Source organism: Girardinichthys multiradiatus, chromosome 21 (assembly GCF_021462225.1).
Source record: "Girardinichthys multiradiatus isolate DD_20200921_A chromosome 21, DD_fGirMul_XY1, whole genome shotgun sequence".
Classification (NCBI taxonomy): Eukaryota; Metazoa; Chordata; class Actinopteri; order Cyprinodontiformes; family Goodeidae; genus Girardinichthys; species Girardinichthys multiradiatus.
In genome coordinates, this window is record NC_061813.1 from 33,433,498 (window position 1) to 33,457,833 (window position 24,336).

General features: G+C 40.6%; 1 protein-coding gene across 2 annotated transcripts in view; it reads right to left on the bottom strand.

Moving 5' to 3' along the window:
* The window catches only part of gpr158a (G protein-coupled receptor 158a), a 105,148-nt gene extending 84,415 nt beyond the window's left edge, over positions 1-20,733 (bottom strand). For both annotated transcript variants that reach the window (XM_047349698.1, XM_047349699.1), the window contains exons 1-2: positions 19,745-20,733; positions 4,546-4,651 (exon numbers count right to left, since the gene is read on the bottom strand). In XM_047349698.1, coding sequence (XP_047205654.1) covers positions 4,546-4,651; positions 19,745-20,733 — 1,095 coding nt within the window. The remainder of the gene's footprint in view (positions 1-4,545; positions 4,652-19,744) is intronic.
* Between the last annotated feature and the right edge of the window lie 3,603 nt (positions 20,734-24,336).

Below are 24,336 nucleotides of genomic sequence, written 5' to 3' on the forward strand. Positions count from 1 at the left end.
GGCTATCATAACCTGGGAATCTCACACTGGCCTACACCTGGAAATGAGGTATTTTTCTCCTTATCTCAAGAAAACTGGCAGTAAAATATTAATGCTTTCCTCTTGAAGAAAACGGTCACTAAATGTCCATTTATTTAAAGAGAATTACACAAAACTAATATCAACCAGCTTCTGAATAATAAAGTGGGGTTTGTGAAAATCATTAAACACAAATCTATTTGTAATAACTGGATTCTCAACAGAAACAAGTTGCTCTTTCATGAGGTTTGTTTGCTGTATCTTTCAACATCACCGGTCCCACACTTATTTAGTTTTGCCTCTGTCGGCTCTGTCACCCATCCATAGCATGCGAGTCCCTCTGAGTCTGGGCCACCTCTACACTCGGTTGGTCAAATAGCAGCTTGTGAAGCAGAACACGACAGGGTATTGAGGCCTGGAAGCCAGCAAGTGGTGGCTCTCCTACCACTCCTTATGCAAAAAAATTACATTAGAAGGGTGATTAAAACTGAAAAAGCAAATGAGGCATCTCTTACACCTCGAATTTATAAAACTATGTTTCTCCGAACAAAAAGCTATAATAGATATGGCTATAGCTTACTGTAATTCCTATTTGCACAGACCTGTAATTTATCATTTGTTTATTTAACCGAGGTGACACTTTTGAACACTTGTGCACAAAAAAAGCTGTCATACAAGTAGGAACACACGATGCAACGTGCTATGACAACGTCTTATCAGTCGAGTAAAGTTCAGACACACTCTTGTGCTGACAGCACACACAGCTCAGCAGTTTTCAAATGAACATTACTGTCATCTACCATGTGTTTTCAAAGACATACACACACACACATGGTCAAAAGTGGCTTGCATTGAACATTCAGGGGTGGAAGTGCTCACACAAAGAGAGTGATTAATTATTAAAAGAGACTCGCTGCCATACATTACATCACATGCATTATGAAGCAGTTCTTTCTGCATCGTGTTTGTGAAATCTATTGGTCTTCAAGAGGCTGAAAAAGCAAGTTTCATTGGTTCACCTCATCTTAAAGCTTTAATAAACATAAATAAGTCTAATAATTGGGTAACTGTTGGGTTTTCTGTCTGTAATACGGCCAAATCCTGACCTTACGATACAAACGGGTCTTGATTTGGTCTGTAAACACAGAAAAGTAAGCAAAAACTTAACTGATAATCATTTGTTGAAAACTAAATAACCTAAATGTCAACTTTCATTTTCTGTATATTTCTCCTAAAATGAGCCAGACTATCTTTTAATATTTGAAAGTGATCCTGAACGTCCAAGCTTTTTGAAAGTTTCTGAAAGTTTTTTTGTTTTTCTGGACTTTGATGGAAGCTGCACAGTGGCACAGTTGTAAGAACTGTTGCCTTGCAAAAAGGTTTTGGGTTCAAATCTGGGTCCTTTTTGCATTGAGCTTGGATGTTTTCCCCTGTAATAGCTTGGCGACACCTCCAGCGGGTAGCACCTTCTTTCGCCTAATGACTGCTAGAGGTAGGCACCAGCCCCCCGGGACCCTGCAGGGATAAGTGGGTATAAACAATGGATGGACTTTAGGGTAGGCAAGTTTATTTGTACAGCACATTTAAGCAACAAGACAATTCAAAGTGCTTAAATGAATGAAAACATGGTTCTTAATGGCCAATCCTGTAAGCATACCTCTGAGTTGTCGATTTCTTGTGCATAAACAAATGGGACATCGATTTGCCCCTACTTAGGGGCGTTTCCAAACCTTTTTCCAGGGTTAGATTTCTGGGACGGTTACCTGATTGCCTTTCAAATAATAAACATTAAATAAATAAAAAAAAGCTCACTTGAACCTTAACAATGTTTTAAGAAATAAGGTACTGAAGGTCCTTTGGGACAAGACTCCAAGGATATATCTAAATATTACAAGCTTCCTCTGACTTTGAAAGCATTATATTACAGTTTCACAGTGTCAACACTATAAAATGATCGCAAGTTTATGCTTAGAAAACTGGGTTTTTATTCCGCCGGGGCTGTTTCTACTCTTTTCTCACCTCAAAAGCAAGAAAAGTCATTGTCAGCAAAGTTCCCTTTACACCTTTCAGTGTAGTTTCTAGTGACTTTAGATTAGTCATAAAGGGTTGTTGCTTTTACAGAATCATTGATTGTAGTCTTTTACTGCTGAGAATCACAGTTTTTCATTCTGTGAAAGGAACTTCGCTTTCTCTCTGTCTCTAAGTGACATCTTAAGTCATGCTGCTTCAGTGGGAAGTGAAACCGTTCAGTTTTTGCTGACCTAACGGCATTTTATGCTTTTTATTTATAGCAGATATTACACAAAATACATCGCAAAACATTAACATTTGGAAGGTTTTTGCTGACATGACCACTTTTTAACATTTGTAAATTAAAAATCCCAACATTTTTCTCCTTTGAATTGTTATTACGAGGACAATATAAGAAATGAAAAGTGATTTGATGAAGATTTTCCCTGTTTTAACCTCTGACATTAAGTTTAGTATGATTCTGACGGTTGAAGTGACATCAGATAGAAGATTGTAGCAGCTTATGAGTCTGTTAAGGGATTCAAAGAGGTCTGGAAAACATTTTAAGTCAATCATTCCACTGTATGGAATATAGTCCACAAGGGTCTTTGTGGTTTTTTTGTATTTTTGTTTTAATGCTTTTATATGATATCTGTTCAGCACTTTGGTCAGTTGTGCTGTTTTTCAAGTTTTAAATAAAACTGGGTTGGCTTGCCTATAAAACTAAGTGTAAGCATGCCAAGGTCTGGCTGTACAAGCAATAACACCCTGAAAGCAGAACCTTTATGCTAAAAGATGTCACCAAAACTCCAAATGCTGGTAATATGAATGCACCTGAGTACATGCCAGTTCAATCAGAAAGAGACTGTGATACCTGAACTTGCATGGAAGGTGTGCATGGAGAAAACGCTTGCACTCAATGAAAAACATAGAGGCCAGACTGAAGATTGTCAGAAAGAAAGTAGACAAATCCAGCAACTTTGTAATAATGTTCTTTGGACAGATTCATCCAAAATGTAAATTTTTGACAACCAGAAGCGAGGACCTCTTTGGAACAAACCAAATACACAATTTTAGAAAAATAACGTCATTACAGCTGTAAAGCTTGGAGGTCGAAGTGTCATAGTTTGGGGATTTTGCTGTAGCAAGATCTGAACAGCTGAACTATCACAGAATCTACCATGAATTGTACTGTGTATCAGAGAATAGCTGAGAAAAATGTGGGACCACCTATAAAAAAATTAAAACTGCTGTGGAACTGAACCTTGCAACATGACAATGACCCCAAACATACCGGTAAATCCACCAAGAACTGCTTTAGAATTGGGAAATAGAGACTCCAGGGCTGAGTTCAAACCCAGATGCTGTGAGATGACTTGAAACGGGCTGTACATACAGGAAACCCCCTCAAAACATCTCCCCACTGAAAGTAAGGAATGGGTAAAACGTTCCTCAGACCTCAGTCTGAGACTGATAGATGGGTACAAGAAGCATCTCACTGAAGTTATTCCAGCCATATTATTCCCCAGCCAGTTATTCCCCAGCTATTAGTGGGGAGGGTGTCCTAACTTTGTCCCCAGTTAGAAAACCAATTTTTGTTGTCTTTTGTCTAATGAGTAAAACAATTTGTTTCCCTTTAAATAAAAAAATAAAATAAGATTAGACATCGATATTTGAACATTTCTTAATAATAATCTCAATAAAAATAACTCAGCATCTTATGCTGGACTAGAAGGGGCTTCAGCATTATATTGGACTGGATATCTGATATCCTCCTAGAAATAACTGCTGGGGGGTTTTATCATCGCCTCAAAGAGGCTTAGAAGAGCCACATGCCCAGACACCTTGAGACAGGACATTTTTATCAGAAGAATCAGCTGTGTTTTCTCTGCCAGTGTCAAATATAGTTCATCTAACCTTACATCTCAGTTCCCATCTGCTAAATTTTTAACTAGGATTTTATGTTCTGACCTTGAAAGCAGACTTTTGAGATTTGAGCCAAGCCTCTATAAGGTGTATCTCTATTTGTTGTATAATGAGTACAAACTTACTCTGCCCTTACTTTGAAACCTTGTTTCATGCAAGGTGGTGCCTTAAGTGAAAACAGACAGAAAACATCATATTTCATCACACAGCAGCCTTAATAGAGGTGATAAATGAGATGAATTGTTGCTGCCTTTTTTAAAACTTCATGTGGGACCGTGATGTCTTTCTTACCTGCACCCGAGGCACTCTGCAGTTAAAATCTGCAGTTTGTGTGCAAGGCATGCATGGAAAACTCAGAGCTCACTGATAAAAGATGGTTTCATGTTCATAAATTTAAAAGACAGCTTTGTTAAGTGTTAGCTGCCAGTAACAGAGTAACACTGAAAAGTAATCAGACTTCCATCCATTTTGTCACAAGTCATGATGATTTGCTGCTTCTTTTAGAGCTTGAGCGGGGGAGGGGCATACATTACAGTTCACTTTTCCAAAGCCAATCGATCCCTGTCTGGGCCTCATGTCCGGCGCACTCACCTCCATAGTGGTCAGGTTGCATCGATGGGTTCCAGCAAACCAGCCGTCGGTGGAGCACTGGTCGATATCTACATCCTGTAGATTAACGTCCACCCGCACCACGCCCCTACAAGACAGGAGGACATGAGACTTAAAGATCGCGCTGATAATCAACTCATTGTCATTTCACTGCATAACTGTTAGTAAACAATACAATGAGAGATAATTTATTTGGGATATTTAAAATACTTGTATGAAAAACGTTTTAGGGCAGCTTGGGTGTGGTAGTTCTGCTTCTGATGTTGCGACTCCATTTGCCTGATGGCAGCAGGTCAGAAAGTTCATGGAGAATGTTTGGGGAGTCACAGATAATGTTCAAAGTCCTATTTCTGCAGCGGTTCTGACGCAGATCTTAAACAGAAGGGCTGGGACACTTCAGTTACCCTTTCAGCTCCCCTCACCATCTTTTGCTGGGTCCTCCTGTCTGCAGTGGTGCAGCTGGAGTACCAAAAATTCAAGGACAATTTACTGTAACTTTGTGTGTTTTGATGGTCCTGCAGATTATTTAAATTATATTAATTCTTTTAGTATGAAGCAAAGACAGAGAAAACATCCTTAAGGCTAAAAGAAATTTCTGCTGTAGTCTTCATCACCTTCTGCTCATTGCTTCTGTGCACCTTTGGGACTCAAAGTCTCCCAGGTAATCAAATTTGTAATTTCATGCCAAGTTGAAGTTCTGAATGTTTAGCAGAGTAAGCATTAAAATTGGTAATAGTTTCATCCCTAAATGTATATAGATTTTAAGACAGTATTTAAGCACCAGCAAGGTGATTCCCAATGAGCTGGAAAATCTGGCATACAGATGATCAACTAAACAAATGATGCATCTTTTGGTAGACTGTTTTCCTATTTTTCTTTTAAAGAATGCTGTGCATTTTGTTGAACGTCAAGTCCAGTCAGTTTACTAAGTATATGTATTGCAAATAATGTGCCTGCATTACAAATATCATATTTTTGGGGGTAATGGGTCCAAAACTTTGTGTGCTACTGTGTAAGGACAGGAGAGTTATGTTTTGTGCCGATGACATCTCTTTTATTTCATACCGACCTGACAATGTTGCATAGAAAGTTTAAAGCTTTGTATACCATATATGTGTTCCCCCAAAGTGGTCGAGTAATTACTACCCGATTTGAGTAAGACAATGATCAATCAATCAAACTTTATTCATAGAGCACTTTTCTTGCAGTAAAGTGTAACACAAGATGGTTTACAAGGATTTAAAACATAAGATGCACACAGTGAAATAAAAAATTATCAAATCAATTAAACAGACAGACAAAACAAGTAATTATTGTTAACAAAACTATGAGGAATAAATCCAAATCCCACCACATGGGAGCAGTTCTAAGCATTCGGCGTGCTGAGGTGAGTGAAATAGTCATCCGGGCAGACACAGCTTCTGAATATTGCAACATGAGAATATTTTATCATGTCATTGCTGCAACATTTGTGTTCATACCGTGCTTATTCCATACTGTGACAGCAAATTGTATGTGTGGTATATAAGGCTAAATAGAAGAATAAGCATAGCAAATACAGCATAAATAGGAAAAGATTCTAGGAATTAGAAACATTTTTTTAATTCTCACGCTGAAAAGACAAGACAAACTTAAAATATCTAATTTAAACAAAAAGAATGCTTAGCAGAAGTCAGGAGATCAAGCAAGCCTGCCAAGGATTTCCACTGACTTAACGTCCTAAAGCTCAGTGAAAAGAGGGTCATAATGTGGTTCCGAGGGTCGCATTCTCTGATTCTGATAAATGTGATTTTTTTTCTATTAAACTTTATACTGTAACTGTAACTTGGCTAGAGAAATTATACTTTATTTGGCTTTTTTGTTGTTGTTGTTGTGTTTTTTTTTTACTAAATGTAATTTTAAATATAAGCAGTTTTTGCAGAAATATAACCCTTTGACCTCGGCCCACACACACTTGTATCCTTTATGGTAAAACTTCAAAATAAGGCACAGCTGGGGGCAAGTGTAGTTAGAAAATCTATACTGACTCAAAGCTTTGTGAAACTCGGGGTGTACAACTCTCAGGAGTCACAGCTCTGCAGGGTCCTGACATTTGAGATTTTCCCTGTTTTTTTTGTTCAGAATTTCTCTTCAACCAAAATTACTCATAGACACCAACAATCAGAGGACGAAAAATGAAGGGGGGGTGGTAGTTTTTATCAGAAACAAGTAAGAAACTCAATCAGCAGCTTGATTGGCATTCAGAACCATTCATGTTTGTTCGAATACTGATGCTGGTTTTTCTCTGTTCATCTACACCAGTCGCCTGTACTTCTCTGAGGACCATTAAGCCCCATTTGCTGATGCAGCAACATAGCTGTCTATTAACCACCAATAAAGAGAAGCGGAAAGGTTGGAGGAAGAGACTGGATGTAACTGCTTCACCTCAGAATCTTAACTTCTGTATGGGTTGAACTTATTTACACGCTTGTAGTTTGTATTCCCCCTCTAATGCAACTGTTTTAATGCAAAATAAAACAGTCAGTCAGTCAGTCATTTTCTACCGCTTATTCCATAGTGGGTCACGGGGAAGCTGGTGCCTATCTCCAGCAGCCTATGGGCGAGAGGCGGGGTACACCCTGGACAGGCAAAATAAAACAATCTGGTGAAATATTAAATATCTTAAATAATCATTTCTGAGCTTTTCAGCACTTATAACTTCGGTATGAGGAGAAATCAAATCATATTAATACATGGAGTATGAAATAAAATCCAGGATGGCTTTGGGTACTTTGGTTTCCATGCATACAGACACCACACACTTCCACAAATATTGCTGGTTTGGCATGTTCTTCAGGTATCCAGGGGCCGGTTTATTGTGTCCAGCTCCCGGTGGACACACCCGGCGAGTGCAAGCCTCCCTTTGCCTGTGCTTCTCTTAATAATAACTGCTGGTTTGGTCCTTCCTTGAGGCAGACAGACCTCAGTATTTTCTGCTGCACTGACAGTTTAGCTGAGAAATTACTTCCCATTTCCCAGTAGATGATGCACACGAACTCGTTGAAAGGAAATATAAAAAAAAATTTATGACAGGTTTCAGATGAGGATTAACAATCTTGAGGTTTGTGTTTAAGAAGAAAAGCTTGTGTTTTCTCCTTTTCTGTTTCTGCAGTTACCTTCCCTTCTTTGCTTCTGCTTCCATCTCCCTGGTTGGTCTTTAGCGTGCCAGCCAATGTAAACATATGGTGTGTAAAATAGCTTGTGAGAGAAAAATAAAAGAGAACGTCTGCTGGGTAGGACACAGGGATAATGGCTGAGAGAGTGTGAGGCAAAGGGACTGGGACGTAATTTGAGAGTGGTGATGAGAAATCCGAGCAGAGGCATCATCATGGAGGCCATCGAGGCCTGTGGGCATAAAGACGGGATTACCACAGAGAGTAGGAGATAGAGGTGCCCCAGGAAACAGAGAGCTCAGTCCTTTCATCCACCATTCTTTGTGAGTTTAAAGGCCAGCCCAGCCAAGAGAGAGGGGCATCCTGCCTGCGGGGGCTCTGGTCTTTCTCACATTCTCTCCTGATGTTGGAAGAAGCATTATGAACTCGATGGCAGATACATCCAGGCTGCAAATACATATTCATCAAGACACATGCCTTCTTTCTCAGTCTTGAATGAATGTGTCTGACCCATAATGCTCTAAGCTCTTTATCTCCATTTAGGAACAAAACTGTACTCTGGAACTGACTGGTTCATCTATAAATATGGACTGCTGTAAAAAAATAAAATAAAATACTCCTAAATTTGTTCATATTTTAGATATACAAATGGCATGTTTCAACTTGTAGGCCTGGGTTTTTTTACCTTGACGGTTTTTTGAACAGGGCCTACAGGTTAGCAGATGAGTTGTAACTCGTCCCACTGCAGCAGTGTCTACCAAGGTCTCAGTCGGCAGCTGGGAGAGGACGAGATTCTTCCATCGCACAATTAAGCCATGATTTTCCGCATTATAGCTACAACACATGACTCTGTCACAGTGATTAGACTTTATGACCTGAATAGAGTCACACGGACCTCTGTGTTATTTCTCTTTTCAGGCAAGAGAAGAGGAGCAACAGCTGCAGTCAGGATAAATGCTGCGTTCGACTTGTCTCGGAAGTCAGAGCCCGAAGCTGGGACTGACGTTGCATCCCAGTTAAAAGTTTTCTAGTTGCAGGACGGAAAACTGTGAGATTTGTTATTTTATTTGGTATTAACTCCTATTAGCAATACAAATGGATAACAACATGCATATTTTTATTGTCTATAACCATACAGGGTCTCCAGCAGCCACTGTTTGAGAGACAGGGTACACCCTGGACAGGTCTCCAAGTCATCCCAGGAGAACACAGGGTCACACAGGCCATAGTCCTACCTAAGGACACTAGACATTAGAGAGACTAATTAATCCAACATATTTTTGGACTGTGGGAGGAAGCCGGAGTGTCTGGAGAGAACCCACCCATGCAAAGAGAGAATATGCACATCTCATGCAGAAAAACCCTTTGTTTGGGTCTGAACCCAGGATCTTCTTACTGCAAGTCAACAGGGCAAACAAAATCATAATTTTTCCAATTGTATTTATTCAATCACAGAACATCAACTGGTGAACTGGTTTAATAAAATATGAACCATCAGTCACTTAAAGTGAAGATTATATTGACAATGTTTACTACATTCAGCATGAAAGCAGCTAAATTGGACGCTGAGTTCTGGGTTCCTTGTTGAGCTCCAATTTTCCCTGTTTAAGTTTTGGATTCAGGGGCGTTTTGCTGTTTTTCACATTGGAGACTCGAAAAATCCAACTTCCAAGAGCAAAGGGAATGTACTAAAAAAGCATTTACACTGTGAAAGTGTATTATACCCCTTCAAAGTCAGAGGAAGTTTCAATAAATAAGTTCAATAAATAAAGAATGACAGATTAGTTACCACACACGCAGCAGCACCTCTCTGCTTATGAATCTCTCAACCAAAGACTTCTTATTATCTGCACGTCAGCAGAGAAATGTTTAAACCTTAAACATTTAAAGTTAAGATACAATATGTGCTATAGATGAGTTTAAACTTATATGACTGAATTATAATGTTAAAGAAACTGAACAATTTCCATGTTTAGTATGCTCCCCCAGAAAACTCCATCAAAAAGTTCCTGGTACAGGAAAAAGCCTCCCTACCAGGGTCTTTTTGCCCTAAACCTCTGCCCTGATATTTCATTGTTTTTAACTATTTGTAGGATTTTGAGCTTAGTTTGGTAATTTTGGTCTGTTTATAGCATCTTGTGTTTCAGCGTTTTACATGTTTGGTTATTTACTAGTGTTACTTTTTCTCGGAGTCTCAGCTCCCTGCTCTTCCACAGCTGTTCCTCCTCTGTTAATTTACCCACCTGAGTCCTGCTTTATTAAAATCATTATTCAGCATTCTTCTCCTCTACTTATAGCTCCATTTGGGTCCAATTCAACACCACATAATGATATTTTTAACCAGGTGAATGCAGTGGAAATGCAGGGGCGAATAATGATCCTAGTAAACTACTCTGGTTCCTGGTAGCGTTTCATGTAGTGCAAACACCCAAAGATCCTGAAGGTCTTTCAAAGCTTTACTTTATTCTTTGGCTGCTTTTTTTTTTTCTAATTTTCTTTCTATTTCTTGTAACTGACCAATCGAACAGTTTGTGCTTAACAGGTTAGGTGTAAATGAAGAAGCACCAGAGCTAAAGAACTATCTACAGTAGATGAACATTATCTGGAAGTGATATATATCGAGTAAAGACCTGATCTAGGACCCTAGAGATTAATTCAATCTCAACTGTATCTTAAATTTTCACTGAAAATGAATGAAAAAGCAGACAAAGTCCAAAGAAGCAAATATTTTGGTCAAAATACAGGTGCTTCTCAAAATATTCGCATATTGTGATAAAGTTAATTATTTTCCATAATGTCATGATGAAAATTTAACATTCATATATTTTAGATTCATTTCACACTAACTGAAAAATTTCAGGTCTTTTATTGTCTTAATACGGATGATTTTGGCATACAGCTCATGAAAACCCAAAATTCCTATCTCACAAAATTAGCATATTTCATCCGACTAATAAAAGAAAAGTGTTTTTAATACAAAAAATGTCAACCTTCAAATAATCATGTACAGTTATGCACTCAATACTTGGTCGGGAATCCTTTTGCAGAAATGACTGCTTCAATGCGGCGTGGCATGGAGGCAATCAGCCTGTGGCACTGCTGAGGTCTTATGGAGGCCCAGGATGCTTCGATAGCGGCCTTTAGCTCATCCAGAGTGTTGGGTCTTGAGTCTCTCAACGTTCTCTTCACAATATCCCACAGATTCTCTATGGGGTTCAGGTCAGGAGAGTTGGCAGGCCAATTGAGCACAGTGATACCATGGTCAGTAAACCATTTACCAGTGGTTTTGGCACTGTGAGCAGGTGCCAGGTCGTGCTGAAAAATGAAATCTTCATCTCCATAAAGCTTTTCAGCAGATGGAAGCATGAAGTGCTCCAAAATCTCCTGATAGCTAGCTGCATTGACCCTGCCCTTGATAAAACACAGTGGACCAACACCAGCAGCTGACACGGCACCCCAGACCATCACTGACTGTGGGTACTTGATACTGAACTTCTGGCATTTTGGCATTTCCTTCTCCCCAGTCTTCCTCCAGACTCTGGCACCTTGATTTCCGAATGACATGCAGAATTTGCTTTCATCCGAAAAAAGTACTTTGGACCACTGAGCAACAGTCCAGTGCTGCTTCTCTGTAGCCCAGGTCAGGCGCTTCTGCCGCTGTTTCTGGTTCAAAAGTAGCTTGACCTGGGGAATGCGGCACCTGTAGCCCATTTCCTGCACACGCCTGTGCACGGTGGCTCTGGATGTTTCTACTCCAGACTCTGTCCACTGCTTCCGCAGGTCCCCCAAGGTCTGGAATCGGCCCTTCTCCACAATCTTCCTCAGGGTCCGGTCACCTCTTCTCGTTGTGCAGCGTTTTCTGCCACACTTTTTCCTTCCCACAGACTTCCCACTGAGGTGCCTTGATACAGCACTCTGGGAACAGCCTATTCGTTCAGAAATTTCTTTCTGTCTTACCCTCTTGCTTGAGGGTGTCAATAGTGGCCTTCTGGACAGCAGTCAGGTCGGCAGTCTTACCCATGATTAGGGTTTTGAGTGATGAACCAGGCTGGGAGTTTTAAAGGCCTCAGGAATCTTTTGCAGGTGTTTAAAGTTAACTCGTTGATTCAGATGATTAGGTTCATGGCTCGTTTAGAGACCCTTTTAATGATATGCTAATTTTGTGAGATAGGAATTTTGGGTTTTCATGAGCTGTTTGCCAAAATCATCCGTATTAAGACAATAAAAGACCTGAAATATTTCAGTTAGTGTTCAATGAATCTAAAATATATGAATGTTAAATTTTCATCATGACATTATGGAAAATAATGAACTTTATCACAATATGCTAATATTTTGAGAAGCACCTGTATAAGATAATGAAATACTGACCCAAGACTTCAGGACCAACTATATATAATTCAAGGAAATATGAGCCGTGCATAAGTATAAACACCAAAGTGGGGTCCTAATCCAGTGTATGGAAGGTTTAAGAGGATAAGTATGTACTAAGGGGAAAACGTTCTCTTATAAGCAGAAATTGTATTTGTTCTGTAGGTTTAATATAACCTTTTAATGAAAAAACAGGTTTAGGACCTAATATTTCCAGAGCCTGGTGGTCAGAAAAAGTCGGTCTTGATGCACTGAGAATGAGGACAAATATCAGCCAACTTTAGCTGTCTGACTTCACCTTATTCAAACCCAAACACATGTCCAAGAAAGACTTGCATGCCCAACCTGAATGCACACTCGGTGTCCTGATAGGAACACATAAGTCCTTTGAGAAGGACCTGGTTTCTGCATTATGTCACGCAACGATCACAATGCGAGAGCCGGCCAGGCCATTCAAATGAAAACGTCTCCTCCGTCTTCTCCGTGATGGAAATGCATTAAATTGGTAGGACATGCAGAAGCTGATGCGAGTGCCACCGGGCACAATGCTGCTTGTCTACAAGCAGTTCAGTGCAGCTCGGGTCATTTCATTGAGTTCTGTCGCTGAGCATTAAAAGACATGTGGCACCCAAGGGGAAGGAGCTGCAATTGAATTAAAAAAAAACTGCTTCCATTTTGGCTCTTTCCATCACACGTTTTGCACTTTTGCACTACTGAAATCAAAAGGCAGACAGAGTGGGGCTTTTTACTGAAAATTCAAACTGTTCCTGTTTTAATTTTATAACATACATAACAGTTATAAACTATATATGTGTATATATATATAAAACCCAATTCTCAATGATCTGCTGAAAGAAAAACACACAGGAAATACAGTACCACGCAAAAGAATTCAGATACCGTTACAGCCACTAACATACATGTATTTTGGGGATTTTAGGTGGGTAAATATTAAGCAAATAATTGCATATTTGGAAACTAGGAGGAAAATGATGTGCTTTAAAAACAAAGACATAGAAAGTTTGGCGTGAATTTGCATTCAGTCCCTTGTACTCTGATACCAAAGAATAAAATCCAGAGCAACAGACAGTCTTCATAAGTGAATTTAGTGAATATAGTCGACCTGCTGCTCTGTGAAGGCCTCGGAGGTTTGTTAGAGAACATTAGCAAAGAAACAGCATCATGGAGACCAAGGAACAGAGCAGACAAAGAAACGCTTTGAGCAAGGTTAGGTAATGAAACAGTACATCAAGCTTTGAATATGCCACATAGAACTGTTCAATTCTTCATGCAAAAATGGAAAGAGTACAGTATAACCTACAAACGTACAGGCTGGTAGGGAGAGCATTAATCATAGAAACAGCCAAGAGGTTTATGTTAACTCTGGAGGAGCAACAACAATCCATAGCCCAGGTGGGCTAATCTGTTTCTGTAGGTGAACATACATGTGGAAGAAGGTCAGAGGAGACTAGAATTACATTTTTGGCCTCGATGCAAAACTAACACTTCACATAACCCTGAACACACCAACATGGTGACAAATGGTGGTGGCAGCATCATGCTGTGGGGATTTATTTTCTTCAGCAGGGACAGGAAAGCTGAGCAGAGTTGATTGTAAGATGGATGGAGGTAAATACAGAGCACTTCTGGGCAAAAACCTCCTACTGGCTGAAAAAGACTTAAGACAAGGATGGAGTTTCACTTTCCAGTAGGACAAAGTGCAGATCCCTGCGATGGACTGGCAACCTGTCCAGGGTGTACCCCACCTCCCGCCTATAGACTGCTGGAGATAGGCACCAGCTTCCCCGCGACCCACTATGGAATAAGCGGTAGAAAATGACTCACTGACTGACTGACTGACAGAGTGCAGACCTAAACCCAATTGGGTAGATTTTAAATCTGGTCTTAACAGACATTCTCCATCCACTAAGCTTTAAGCATTTTGCAAAGAAGAATATCAATCAATTAGGGGCATCACAGTAGAGGCGGGTGATCGCAAAACTTTCAGAATAAACCTAAAGGAATCTCTCCAATTACTGCAGCATCATCAAGCATGTACTATCTCTGTATTCACAATGCAGCAGAAAGCTTGAGTGCTTCTATTTTCCGTAGCTCTGACATTTAGAGGCCGAGGGCATCGTATTGACAGGCCACCTGACTGAGCCATGGAGCCCCACTGACGTCAGGAGGATCACCTAGGGGATCTTTAACCCCCGCTTGCTCCGAGGTTACGCTCACTTCAACTTCTCTTCTCATTTCTCCGTCCTCATTGGGTCAGAAAGCTTCAGTGGAATATTTCAGCATGCTCATGTTGCTATGCTAAGCTGCAGAGCTTCACTGATCTTCATACTGAATGGACCCGTTTTCTTTTTTTTCACGCCTACACTGTTTCAGCTCTGTTTAGCGTCAAGCATGATCGCGTTTAGCCTCGGGAACTGCTGGGAGTTTCTTCCTATTTGTTTCTGGACGGTGTCCATGGAAGCAGATGCTGCCAGGTCCTCCTGGAGCTCATGGCCCCCCCATCGAAGTCAAGCTGTTCAACACTACAGCTGGTTTTACAGACATATTTGGAAGCAAAGTGAAGCCCTGATGATGAGAAATCTGCTGTCTGTTTAGAACCCATTTGAAAAATCTACTCCAAATGTGTGCATTTAACACTCAAATTCAATGAATTTCCTTTATTTTCCCTCTGCTGTTGCATCTGTCTGAGCTTCCCATCCAAAGCAATTACCACTTCTGCTTTGCAAGGTGAGCTTGAAGCCTGTTCATCACCTGCTGACTCATTTTTCTTCCTGTCCGTCTCCACTTTGTGTTTTCTGCACTGCATATGAGCTCAGAGTGATCTGCCAATTAGGACAGCCTACAGAATGTCTGAAACTCCAGCAATACCGTCAATACATATACACACTAACAGCTTGAAAACAAGTGGTTTTGTAGGAGGTTAGCAGAAGATGAGATAAAGCATGAGCAATGTGATAGTTTACACCTCCTCAGAAACAGCAGGTTGATCTAACGTAGAGGAAAAAGTCTAGAGTCAGCATTAATTTCTTCATGTCTGCAACTCCAGTCCTCAAATGCCTCTGTCCTGCAACGTTTGGATGCATTTCTGCTCCAACGCAACTGAATAAAAGGCTGAATTACCACCTTGGCATGTCTGTAAGGTTTGCAAAGGCTTCTTCGTTAGCCATTGAATTGATTCAGGTATGTTGGAGCAGGGATGCTTTATATTATAGAGCCCATTATGGAACTTCAGAAACTGAAATATATTAATCTGGTACAAAGAAATTACTTAAACAGACCCTGTCTGACAGCAGGAAGTAGGCTTAAAGATTTAAAAAAGCATCACACCATACCCTGATCTTAAGAAATATAAGAACGGATGAGAAACAAAGTCCCAAAGCCATTTCTAAGGCCTTTCCTCAGTTGAGGTCAGAGTTAGTGATTCATCAATAAGAAAGAGACTGAGTTAAGGCTAAACCCATGCTGCGCAAAAGAACATGATTTTCTATGAGTGGTTTGCTGTTTTAAGTACTGATCAACTTGTTGTAAGTGAAACTCCTGAAGCAAAGATCCTGAAGAAGAACATCCGACCCTCAGTTCATGACAAGTGGACTTGGGTTTTTTAACAGAACAATGATTCAAAACAAACCAACAAGTCCAACTCTGAATGACTCATAAAAACAAATGACGGTTTTGGAGTGGCCTACTGAAAGTCCAGACTCAATTCAAAAGAGAGTTTCCTGCTTAATAACCCTCCCATGTGGCTGAATTAATAGACATGGTCTGAGATCAAGCATTTGTTGGAACTGTTTTGTGAAACCACCAAAGAAAACATGATTTGACAATCAAACAGATGACTTGAACACCAACAAGGCGATCTCCAAACAGGTATTATCTGCAAACCAAGCATACTGTGGTTGACCACCTAAAGAATGGTGACATTCTCAGGTCCCTTGTCGGATTTTCACTCGATTCATTTATTTTACCTTTTCTTAAAATTTTGACTAACAAAGAATGTTCATCTGCTTTTTCAAGATGTTTCATGGCCTGAAAATTTCTTCTTTTATCGTCTAACTATACAGTTTCCAGATTTTTCAAACACACGCTATACAGTAAAATGTTAACATCAAAATAAAGCAGCCTGGGTCTAAGAAACAATTCTGGAAATTCTTAAGAAGGCCTGAAAAACTAATGATCAAGACCACTTAATTAGTTTAATAGCAGCAAGCAGTAAGGGTTCTTTAACAATTATTCAGTCTTATTTTCATTAACTTTGAGTTATTTTCATGTAGCAGGTCTTCTGACCAATTGTTTCTGTGCTAACATCGGATCCCTGATGTTGGATCTTGTGAAAGTTTATTTCTCTGAATTCCTTCTATTTTATGCACATATTATGAGAACAATGCATTAATTCAAAGCAATCCAGTGGCATCTTAGCCACATAAACTGTATGAAATAGTCAGAAAATACTCTCAATCAGAGTAAAAGGACAAAGTCCTAAGAAGTCACCTTGGGTCTTGCAACAGCATCTCCTGAAACAGGAAGCATTAAGAGGCTGGAAATACACATCGCCCGTGCAGAGCTGTTGTTCTACATCATTCATTATTAATTAATCCTGGTATTGATTGTGTATTTATCTGGAGGGGGAAAAGGATGAGAGCTGGTGTCTGAAGAGGCTATAGGCTACATCAACCAGCTTTTTCCGCCACAGTTTCTTATCCTCCAGACTGATGCATCTGAAGGACGGCTGACATGCAAATGGAGAAATGAGACTTGACAGAAAGGGCGCAAGAAAGCACAAAAGCTTCCCTTGTGGCCGCAATTGCTCCACTATTATTAAGAGAAGACTTTAAGCCTATTTAAGGATGTGTGATTTGAATTTCAAAGCTGAGCATTAAACCGAGCTGTAAAGGTTTTCAGTGATGTGAAAACACCAACGCATGCATCAGCTCTAATGAACAGAGGGGGGTAAACATGCTCTCTGTTTAATTCCAACAATAGAAACACCAGCCTTGGATTTGGCTCAATATGACATTGTAAAATTAAATTTATTATTATGTTTTGAAAATACAAGTTTTTCATATCCGCTCTGTACTTCCGAATGCTGTTTGGTACACATGCAGACCAGCGATGGGGATGTTAGTTATTGGATTTGCAAGGATTGGCGCTATCCAGAACATCATCGGGGGGCATGATAGACGTCACGTTTTGGGTTTGTCCAGATATTCAGGTGTTTAAAAACTCCATCAAGTTCCGATAATGCTATCTGCAGCATTTACTGATCATACCGTCTCTGGTGACCTTCAGTCACCATGTTTATGACTGTTGGATGCTTCTGTATCTGCCCAATAGCAATTTCACTCTACTCTTGATCACATCACTCATACCATCTGATGCCCACTTCCAGACATTCCATCCATCCATCCATCCATCCATCCATCCATCCATCCATCCATCCATCCATCCATTCTTCCATCCATCCATCCATTCTTCCATCCATCCATCCATTCTTCCATCCATCCATCCATTCTTCTATCCATCCATCCATCCATCCATCCAGTGTGTGGTGTTTCCATGTTTAAATATTAAAAAATGTAGAAGACTCGTCCTAATGATGCAATCTGCTGGGTTTCGTTTGATAGAAAAACGTTTTAACCAATTTGAATGATAAACTGAATCTGACTGTTTGATAACTCAGATCAATAGGAATGTACGTACCTGACTTGAAATCTGTATGATTCGATGGAATTGATTTGTAAAGTGCCTTGAGGCAACATGATCTGTGAATTGGCGCTATATAAATAAGACTGAATTGAATAGAACTCTGTAAACTTGAGTCTGGAAAAAAGTCTGAAATCTTGAAATCAAAATGCACAGGATCCTTGTTGGTAGCATCAACCTGCCTAAAGCTCCAAAAATAAATTAGCTTGCATAGCCACATACTGTCTATTTAAGCCATCAACTGAAGAACTCCAATAATTAAGCTGCAATGTCCTGTTTGTTTTTTTTTTTTTAAACATATTAAACTCCCATCATTATTTGGTTAGCCTTAGGCAATAAGGAGCATTAGGTCATAGTTTGAACTTCTTAAGCCTGTTCAGTGCGCAGCAATGGCAGCTTTATCCCTATTCATCATGATGCTGAACACTTGAACTTCTACAATGAGCCTAGTGAGCAGACATTTTTATTGTTTCACATTTTAGCTATCATTCTACAACCATTACATTACTAATCAATGTTTGAATATATCTGCATGCAGCAAGAAAGACTGCACAGATAACAAAATGTAAAAAACTGATTTCTTTTTCATTTCTTTTTAACAAGGAGAAGGTAATTTATAGACAAAGATACAGGGATCATATTTGCCAGCTCAAGGGATGCATGTGAATTTGCACATTGCTCCAGTCTGAACATGTAAAGCTGCTCTGATAGGCTTTAGACTGGGATAATGTCGGGTATCTGATAGCCTATTACAACATAATCATTGCAGGCTTTGGTCTCATTTGCAATTAATGCTTGTGTGTGAGCGAGTGGAGCGTATCAATTAAATATTAAGTAAAAGAAGTACCCACAACAACAGCTCATCCTTCTGAACCTAAATGTTTGGAAATCACCAGCACATGCAGTTACTGGGAAAGAACCCCCTGCATCTTACAACATAAAGGTGCAGCCAAGGTGGCCAGACAGCATTACATGTTAAGTGTTGCCTCATCTATATTGGTCTTTGAGTGGATTTTAGAAGCCATTTCTTATCGAGGAGGAAGAAAAAAGCAATGACACGCAACACTTCCTGTGCAGTAAAGCATCCAGACGAGTCTGAAAAATGAATTAGGGCCTTTAGCCAGAGGTTTTCCACCGCAGCTACATCCAGTAACATCAAAGTTATTTTTAGCATCCCGCCGCCTTGTCAGACTGGAGGAGAGGAGAAAAACCCCTCCTGTAAGGAGAGGGAAGTCGATGAGAGGCTGAGTGTTTGGAGGGGGAATCAGCTTAGAGAAGACTCTCCAGATTTGGAAGTAAAGTACTGGAATATCAACCTGAACTCACCTTGTGGTACAGACTTTGAATTTCTATTTTAGGGGCAAAGTGAAGCTTTGAATGTGTACTTTATTTATAAGAGAATAAAAAGAAAAATGTTTTTAAAACTTTACTTTGTTTTAATTCTTAGGGATTGGTGCGAAATGGAGTCTATGCTATGAGCTGGGCTTCCTTAGATAGACAACTTTTTACCACTCAAAGTAACAGCCTCGAATGGTTTTGGTTGTTGTAATTTAATGGCACTTGAACTGGACACTTGGTTGGATCTGACTGGATTATATTCAGGGTTGCTACAGTTTTTCCAAGCTCAAATTTCTAGAGTTCTCAGAACATTTTTGACCAGTGTTTAAAAGTAATGGATGCATTTAACTCATGAGACAGGAATAAAGTCTGGAAATACAAATATCGTTCCTACTGTTTCATTGTTCCATGCTTATCCAGACCTGAAAAAAGTTTTTCCAAGCTGCATGGGATCGGGCTGAACTGAATTAATTTAAACATAATAACCAGACATGAACTGGACCTGTTGGTCTTGTAAAGTACCCACGGAAGGCATCTGTTGTTATCTGACTCTATATAAACACACTGAATTAAACTGGTCTTTTCTTCTGCGTTCCTACCTGAATTCAGGATCCAGGTTGGACTTCAGGCCATAGAAAGCAGCTGACAAAGTCAGAAGCCAACGGGGAACAAAATTCCCATTTTCACATTCCAGGTAAGGCGCAGACCATTTGACGTGCGTTCGGTCCGGGATGAAACTCTCTGCTCTTTCTGGATACCCCCCAACAGGCGATCTCCCACCCTTGCTCATAACCCTTCTGTGGAACCTGGGCTCCTTCTTCTCTTTCATCCCGTGGTACCATTCCGTGTCTGCGGTGCGGTTTTGCAGATGGCGGTGCGCCATGCGGGATAGGTCTTTGAGCACAATCTCCCCGCCGGCCCTGGTGGCTTGGAGGAGCACCAGGGGCCCCGCGAACGACGCATCCCCGCCGAAGGAAACCACCGCCCGGTGGATCTTGGCGTCCCCTTCCAGGATGCTCCTCACCAGAGCGTGGTACCACTCGATGTCTCGCCGCAGGTTGTGCTCCCTGGACCTGTTGGCTTGCAGGATCACGTTAAGGAAGTTGGTGGCGTGCAGCACCGTCTCCAACACGCCGCTCATGGAGTAATGCGGGGTTTCGTGTGACCTTCCACGCAGCAGAGAGGTGAGCTCGTACTTTCTCGAGCAGTTGGCGTGCTTTAAGGTGGTCGAGTCCCCCGTGTGCAGGAAAGCCGTGACCACCCGGGGCAGATGCTCCTCTGATTTCTCCCCGGGAACGAGGCCAGGCGCACGGAGATGCGCCAGCTGAGCGCCTGGGATCGCTTCCACCTCCTCCTCCCCTGCTGCTGCCGCTGATGCTCCGACCGCTGACCGGTCCGTGTATAAGCCATTGGACCCGATCACAAAGCCCACATGCAGCAGTAACGAGAGCCAGAAAACAGCCATCTCCTCTGCAGAAAGCGTCCACAGATGTCTGAAGAGGAGGCGGGGGGGGGGGGGATATGACAGTGTCGTCGGGCGGGCGTGATGTGAAGAATCTACCAAAACTGCTCCTCTAAACCATCGCATCACAACTTATAGGATATTTCTGAAACACCCACATCTCTGTTGCTAAAATCAGATAGATAGTCCTTCTTTTTCCTTCTTTTCACAGATGCTTCATTCAGCTTGTTGATGTTGAAGATCCCCACTCAGTCTTGGCTCTGCTGTGCGGCGGATGTTCTCCCCTTGCGTGTGGGCTACATACACTGAATCAAAACGACGCGGATGGGAGGGAGGGGTAAAGAGCCTTGTTGTTATTATATGTATATATTTTTTAAGAGTCAGGGAGCTCCTCACTTGGATGAACAAAACGCACACCGCCCTCTTCCGACCGCGGCAAACACCGAGCGGGCCTATAGGAGCCAGGGAGAGACGTCAGGATCCGAGCGCCCCCTCAAAGCCCCGTCTTCCCCGTCACTTCATAGGGGCTCCGGGAGCGGCATCGATCCGCCTATGGTCGCCTGTTCTGTCAATCACCGAGCCGCGTTTGGTGGAGCGGAGAGAAGGAGCTGTCCAGTGTCCTGAAGCAGACGGAGCGGTCGGCTGGAGAAGACGCATCAGGGAAAGTTAATAAATAAAGAGCCTGCTTTCAATAAAGGGTGCTGATAAGACAGACAAATGAATGTAACCAAGGAAATTCCTGGAACAATTTGGATACATTATCATCAATCCAGGTGCATTTCAGTTGGTTTGATGTTCATCTTAGACTCAATTCAATTCAAATGCCATTCAGTTCAAAAATACTTTATACCAAAGGGAAATTAAATGTTGTTGTAGCTCATATTATACAGGTTTCCTCAAAGAGCCGTTGTAGATGCTGATGGCTGTAGGCAGTAAGGGTCTCCTGTAGCGGTCTGTCTTACAGCACATCTGAAGAAGCCTCTGACTGAAGACACAATGCAGTCAGTTCAGTTGGTAAAACAGTTTCAGTCTAAAGACGTTCAGCCAATTGTATCGAGTCGATGACTTTGCAGAAATCCTGTCCACTGAGCCCCCGCTCCAGCAAAACCGATTTAAGTAATTGCATTGTCTCCCCAGCGTGCTATCAAGTTCTACAGAAGAATGTGAATGACACTTTCAATGAAATCAGGGAAACATTAAAAACATGCAGAAGAGTGGGCCTTGACGAACAGGGCCTGGGACCACTAGGCTAACTGACTCTACAACTAAAATCAACTAAATCTTTCTATTAAAAATATCTGTCATCAGCAGCTCTGTTATAGAATATAAAAGTTGTAAAAAAAAATTGCTCTTCTGAGCCCCAACCACTAATTGTTTTTGTTGATGTGAAAGTTAATTTTAGTGCTGTAACACAGTTAGCTGCTACAGGAAGTCAGAAAAATAGCAGGTCAAAATTCCAATTATACATCATTTAAAAGACAGAAAAGGACCTTGGGGTTTTGTACGATTTGTTTTTACTTGAAGTGAAACACAGAAGAAATCTGAAATTAAATCTTAACTTGTTCCTAAGTACAAACTAATGTTAGCACTGCAGCCCAGCTAGCTGCTACAGTAAGTCAAAAGATCAACAGTTAGAAACTCAAATTATCTACTGATTCAAAAGTAAGAAAAAAGAATCATAATATTGTTTATCATTTGTTCATTGCTTAGCGTATCACAGAGAAGAATCAAATTTGAAACAGAATCTCAGTTTATTGCTTCTGTTACTTTAAAAGCTGGCGTTAGCATTAAAGCACACCTAGTTGCTAGCATAGGTCAGAAAAGTAGCAGTCTGACACTTTGATGAGTAATTGAACCAAACATAGGCATTTATTTTGTATTCCTTATTGATTTCTGGCTGTAGAATAATTCAGCAAATAATTATAGAGCCTATTATTTAGTGTTTGGTCTTTAACAACAACTATAATAAAAACTCTCTCAGCTAAGGCATGGTATGCTACTAATGTAGGCTGAGAAATAATACACCATGCAAATGTTTGAGATGTAGTTTTTCATGAAGTTAAGTTTAATAAAGCAGGTTCTTCCTTTCATCATCATTCCCTTTGCTTCCAATGTTCAGTTCTTCAATTTTATCTCTCTTGCCTTTTTCCTCAAGGGTGTTTGGGCCTGTCACATCACGCTGTGTGGACTAGCGGCATCTCATCCAGTGGTGAGAGAAGACAGGCATGACGGAGGGTGACAGAGCCCGGAGTCGACCTGAGAGCTGTGTTAAAGGATAAAAAATACTGCAAGTCAGAACCGGATGTAGTTTGTTTACCAAACTACATTCCAGCCTGCAGCTGTCTTGCTTTTGATTCCTTCAAGCACAGCTGTATGGACAGCTGCTTTTGTGATAGGTTTTACGTTGATACAATCTTTTTGGCTGCTTAAGTCTTTGTGCTTCTAATCAGTTCATAAGAAGGCTGGGAACACAGTTTTCTGCATGCGTTAAACGTTTCACTGTGGATTTGCAACTTTGTACTTTTTAAATGCACTAAAACTTTCAAAATCCAGAATTTATAAACAGTTGTGTTTATTTTTTTAATGCAACAGTCACAGAGTCATTTAAGGCTGCTTTGGCCTCCTCATTCAAACAGCATCTTAACCTCACAGGCAAAACATAAATGAAAAAATTCAACAGCAGATATATTCTTCTGTATAAACAACATATGAAGGTGGTTGAAGAATGTAAAGGAGGCTACCTCACGATGACCAAAGTTGTTGAGTTTGATCAACTTGGCTAATCAAGACTGGCTTCAAACGCCTTTTTATATAAACATAAACATTTTGACTAAAAAGTCCCATTTTCAACATATTCTTCTGGGCTCAATAGCAGACATGCTCTAGTCAAAGTTGGACTGACTGACACCAATCTCAGGGTTTTCTTTAGACCTGACGTGTCAATTCTGATTTGATTTTAAGGACTATAGCACATACAATGTTGTAAATATAATGTTTTGCATCAAAGTTGCAGATGTTTAAACTGATTTTATTATCAAAAAAGATAAACTGAGAAAATGGAAATAAAAAGCCAACCGTTCCCTCTTTATTAAACCACAAATTAACTGTGTAAAAACACCTTTTCCTTTTGTTCAGTTTCACCAGCCCAGACCTGACCATTGCCTTACTGGTAGAATAAAATTGAACCTGTCTGACAGCACAAAGTAGGTGAAAAGATTTCAAAAAGCAAGACATCATGCACAGACCAAAAAAAAAAAAAAAAGAATCAAGTGCAGATGATAAAGAAAGTCATTGCAAACCAAACTGAGAGCCCCTCTCATAAAGTGATAAAACAAGGAATAGTGTTGAGCTTTCCCAGATGCAGCTGGGCAACAAATTTACTTCAAGAGCACATTGAGTCATCCAGAAGGTCAAAAAAGCTCCCAGAACTGTAACGATGAAGCAACTCAACCAGAACCCAAAACGCAGCCAGACAAGAGAATGGTTAACCAAAAGATTTATTATAAAAAAAAAAATAATAATAATAATAATTGGGTAGAAGAGGTTCCACTGAAGCAGTCAGACAGGAAGAACAGGAATGGAGGTTTCTCAGGGAACTGAAATCCAGCCTGGGAGGAAGGGGAAGTGAACAACAGGAGGTCCTGGGGGTTCCAGGAACAAACAGGGGACAGAGAATATTTCCACCAACCAGATGCAAAAGCGGGAGACAATCCAAGGTAAAGCACTGGA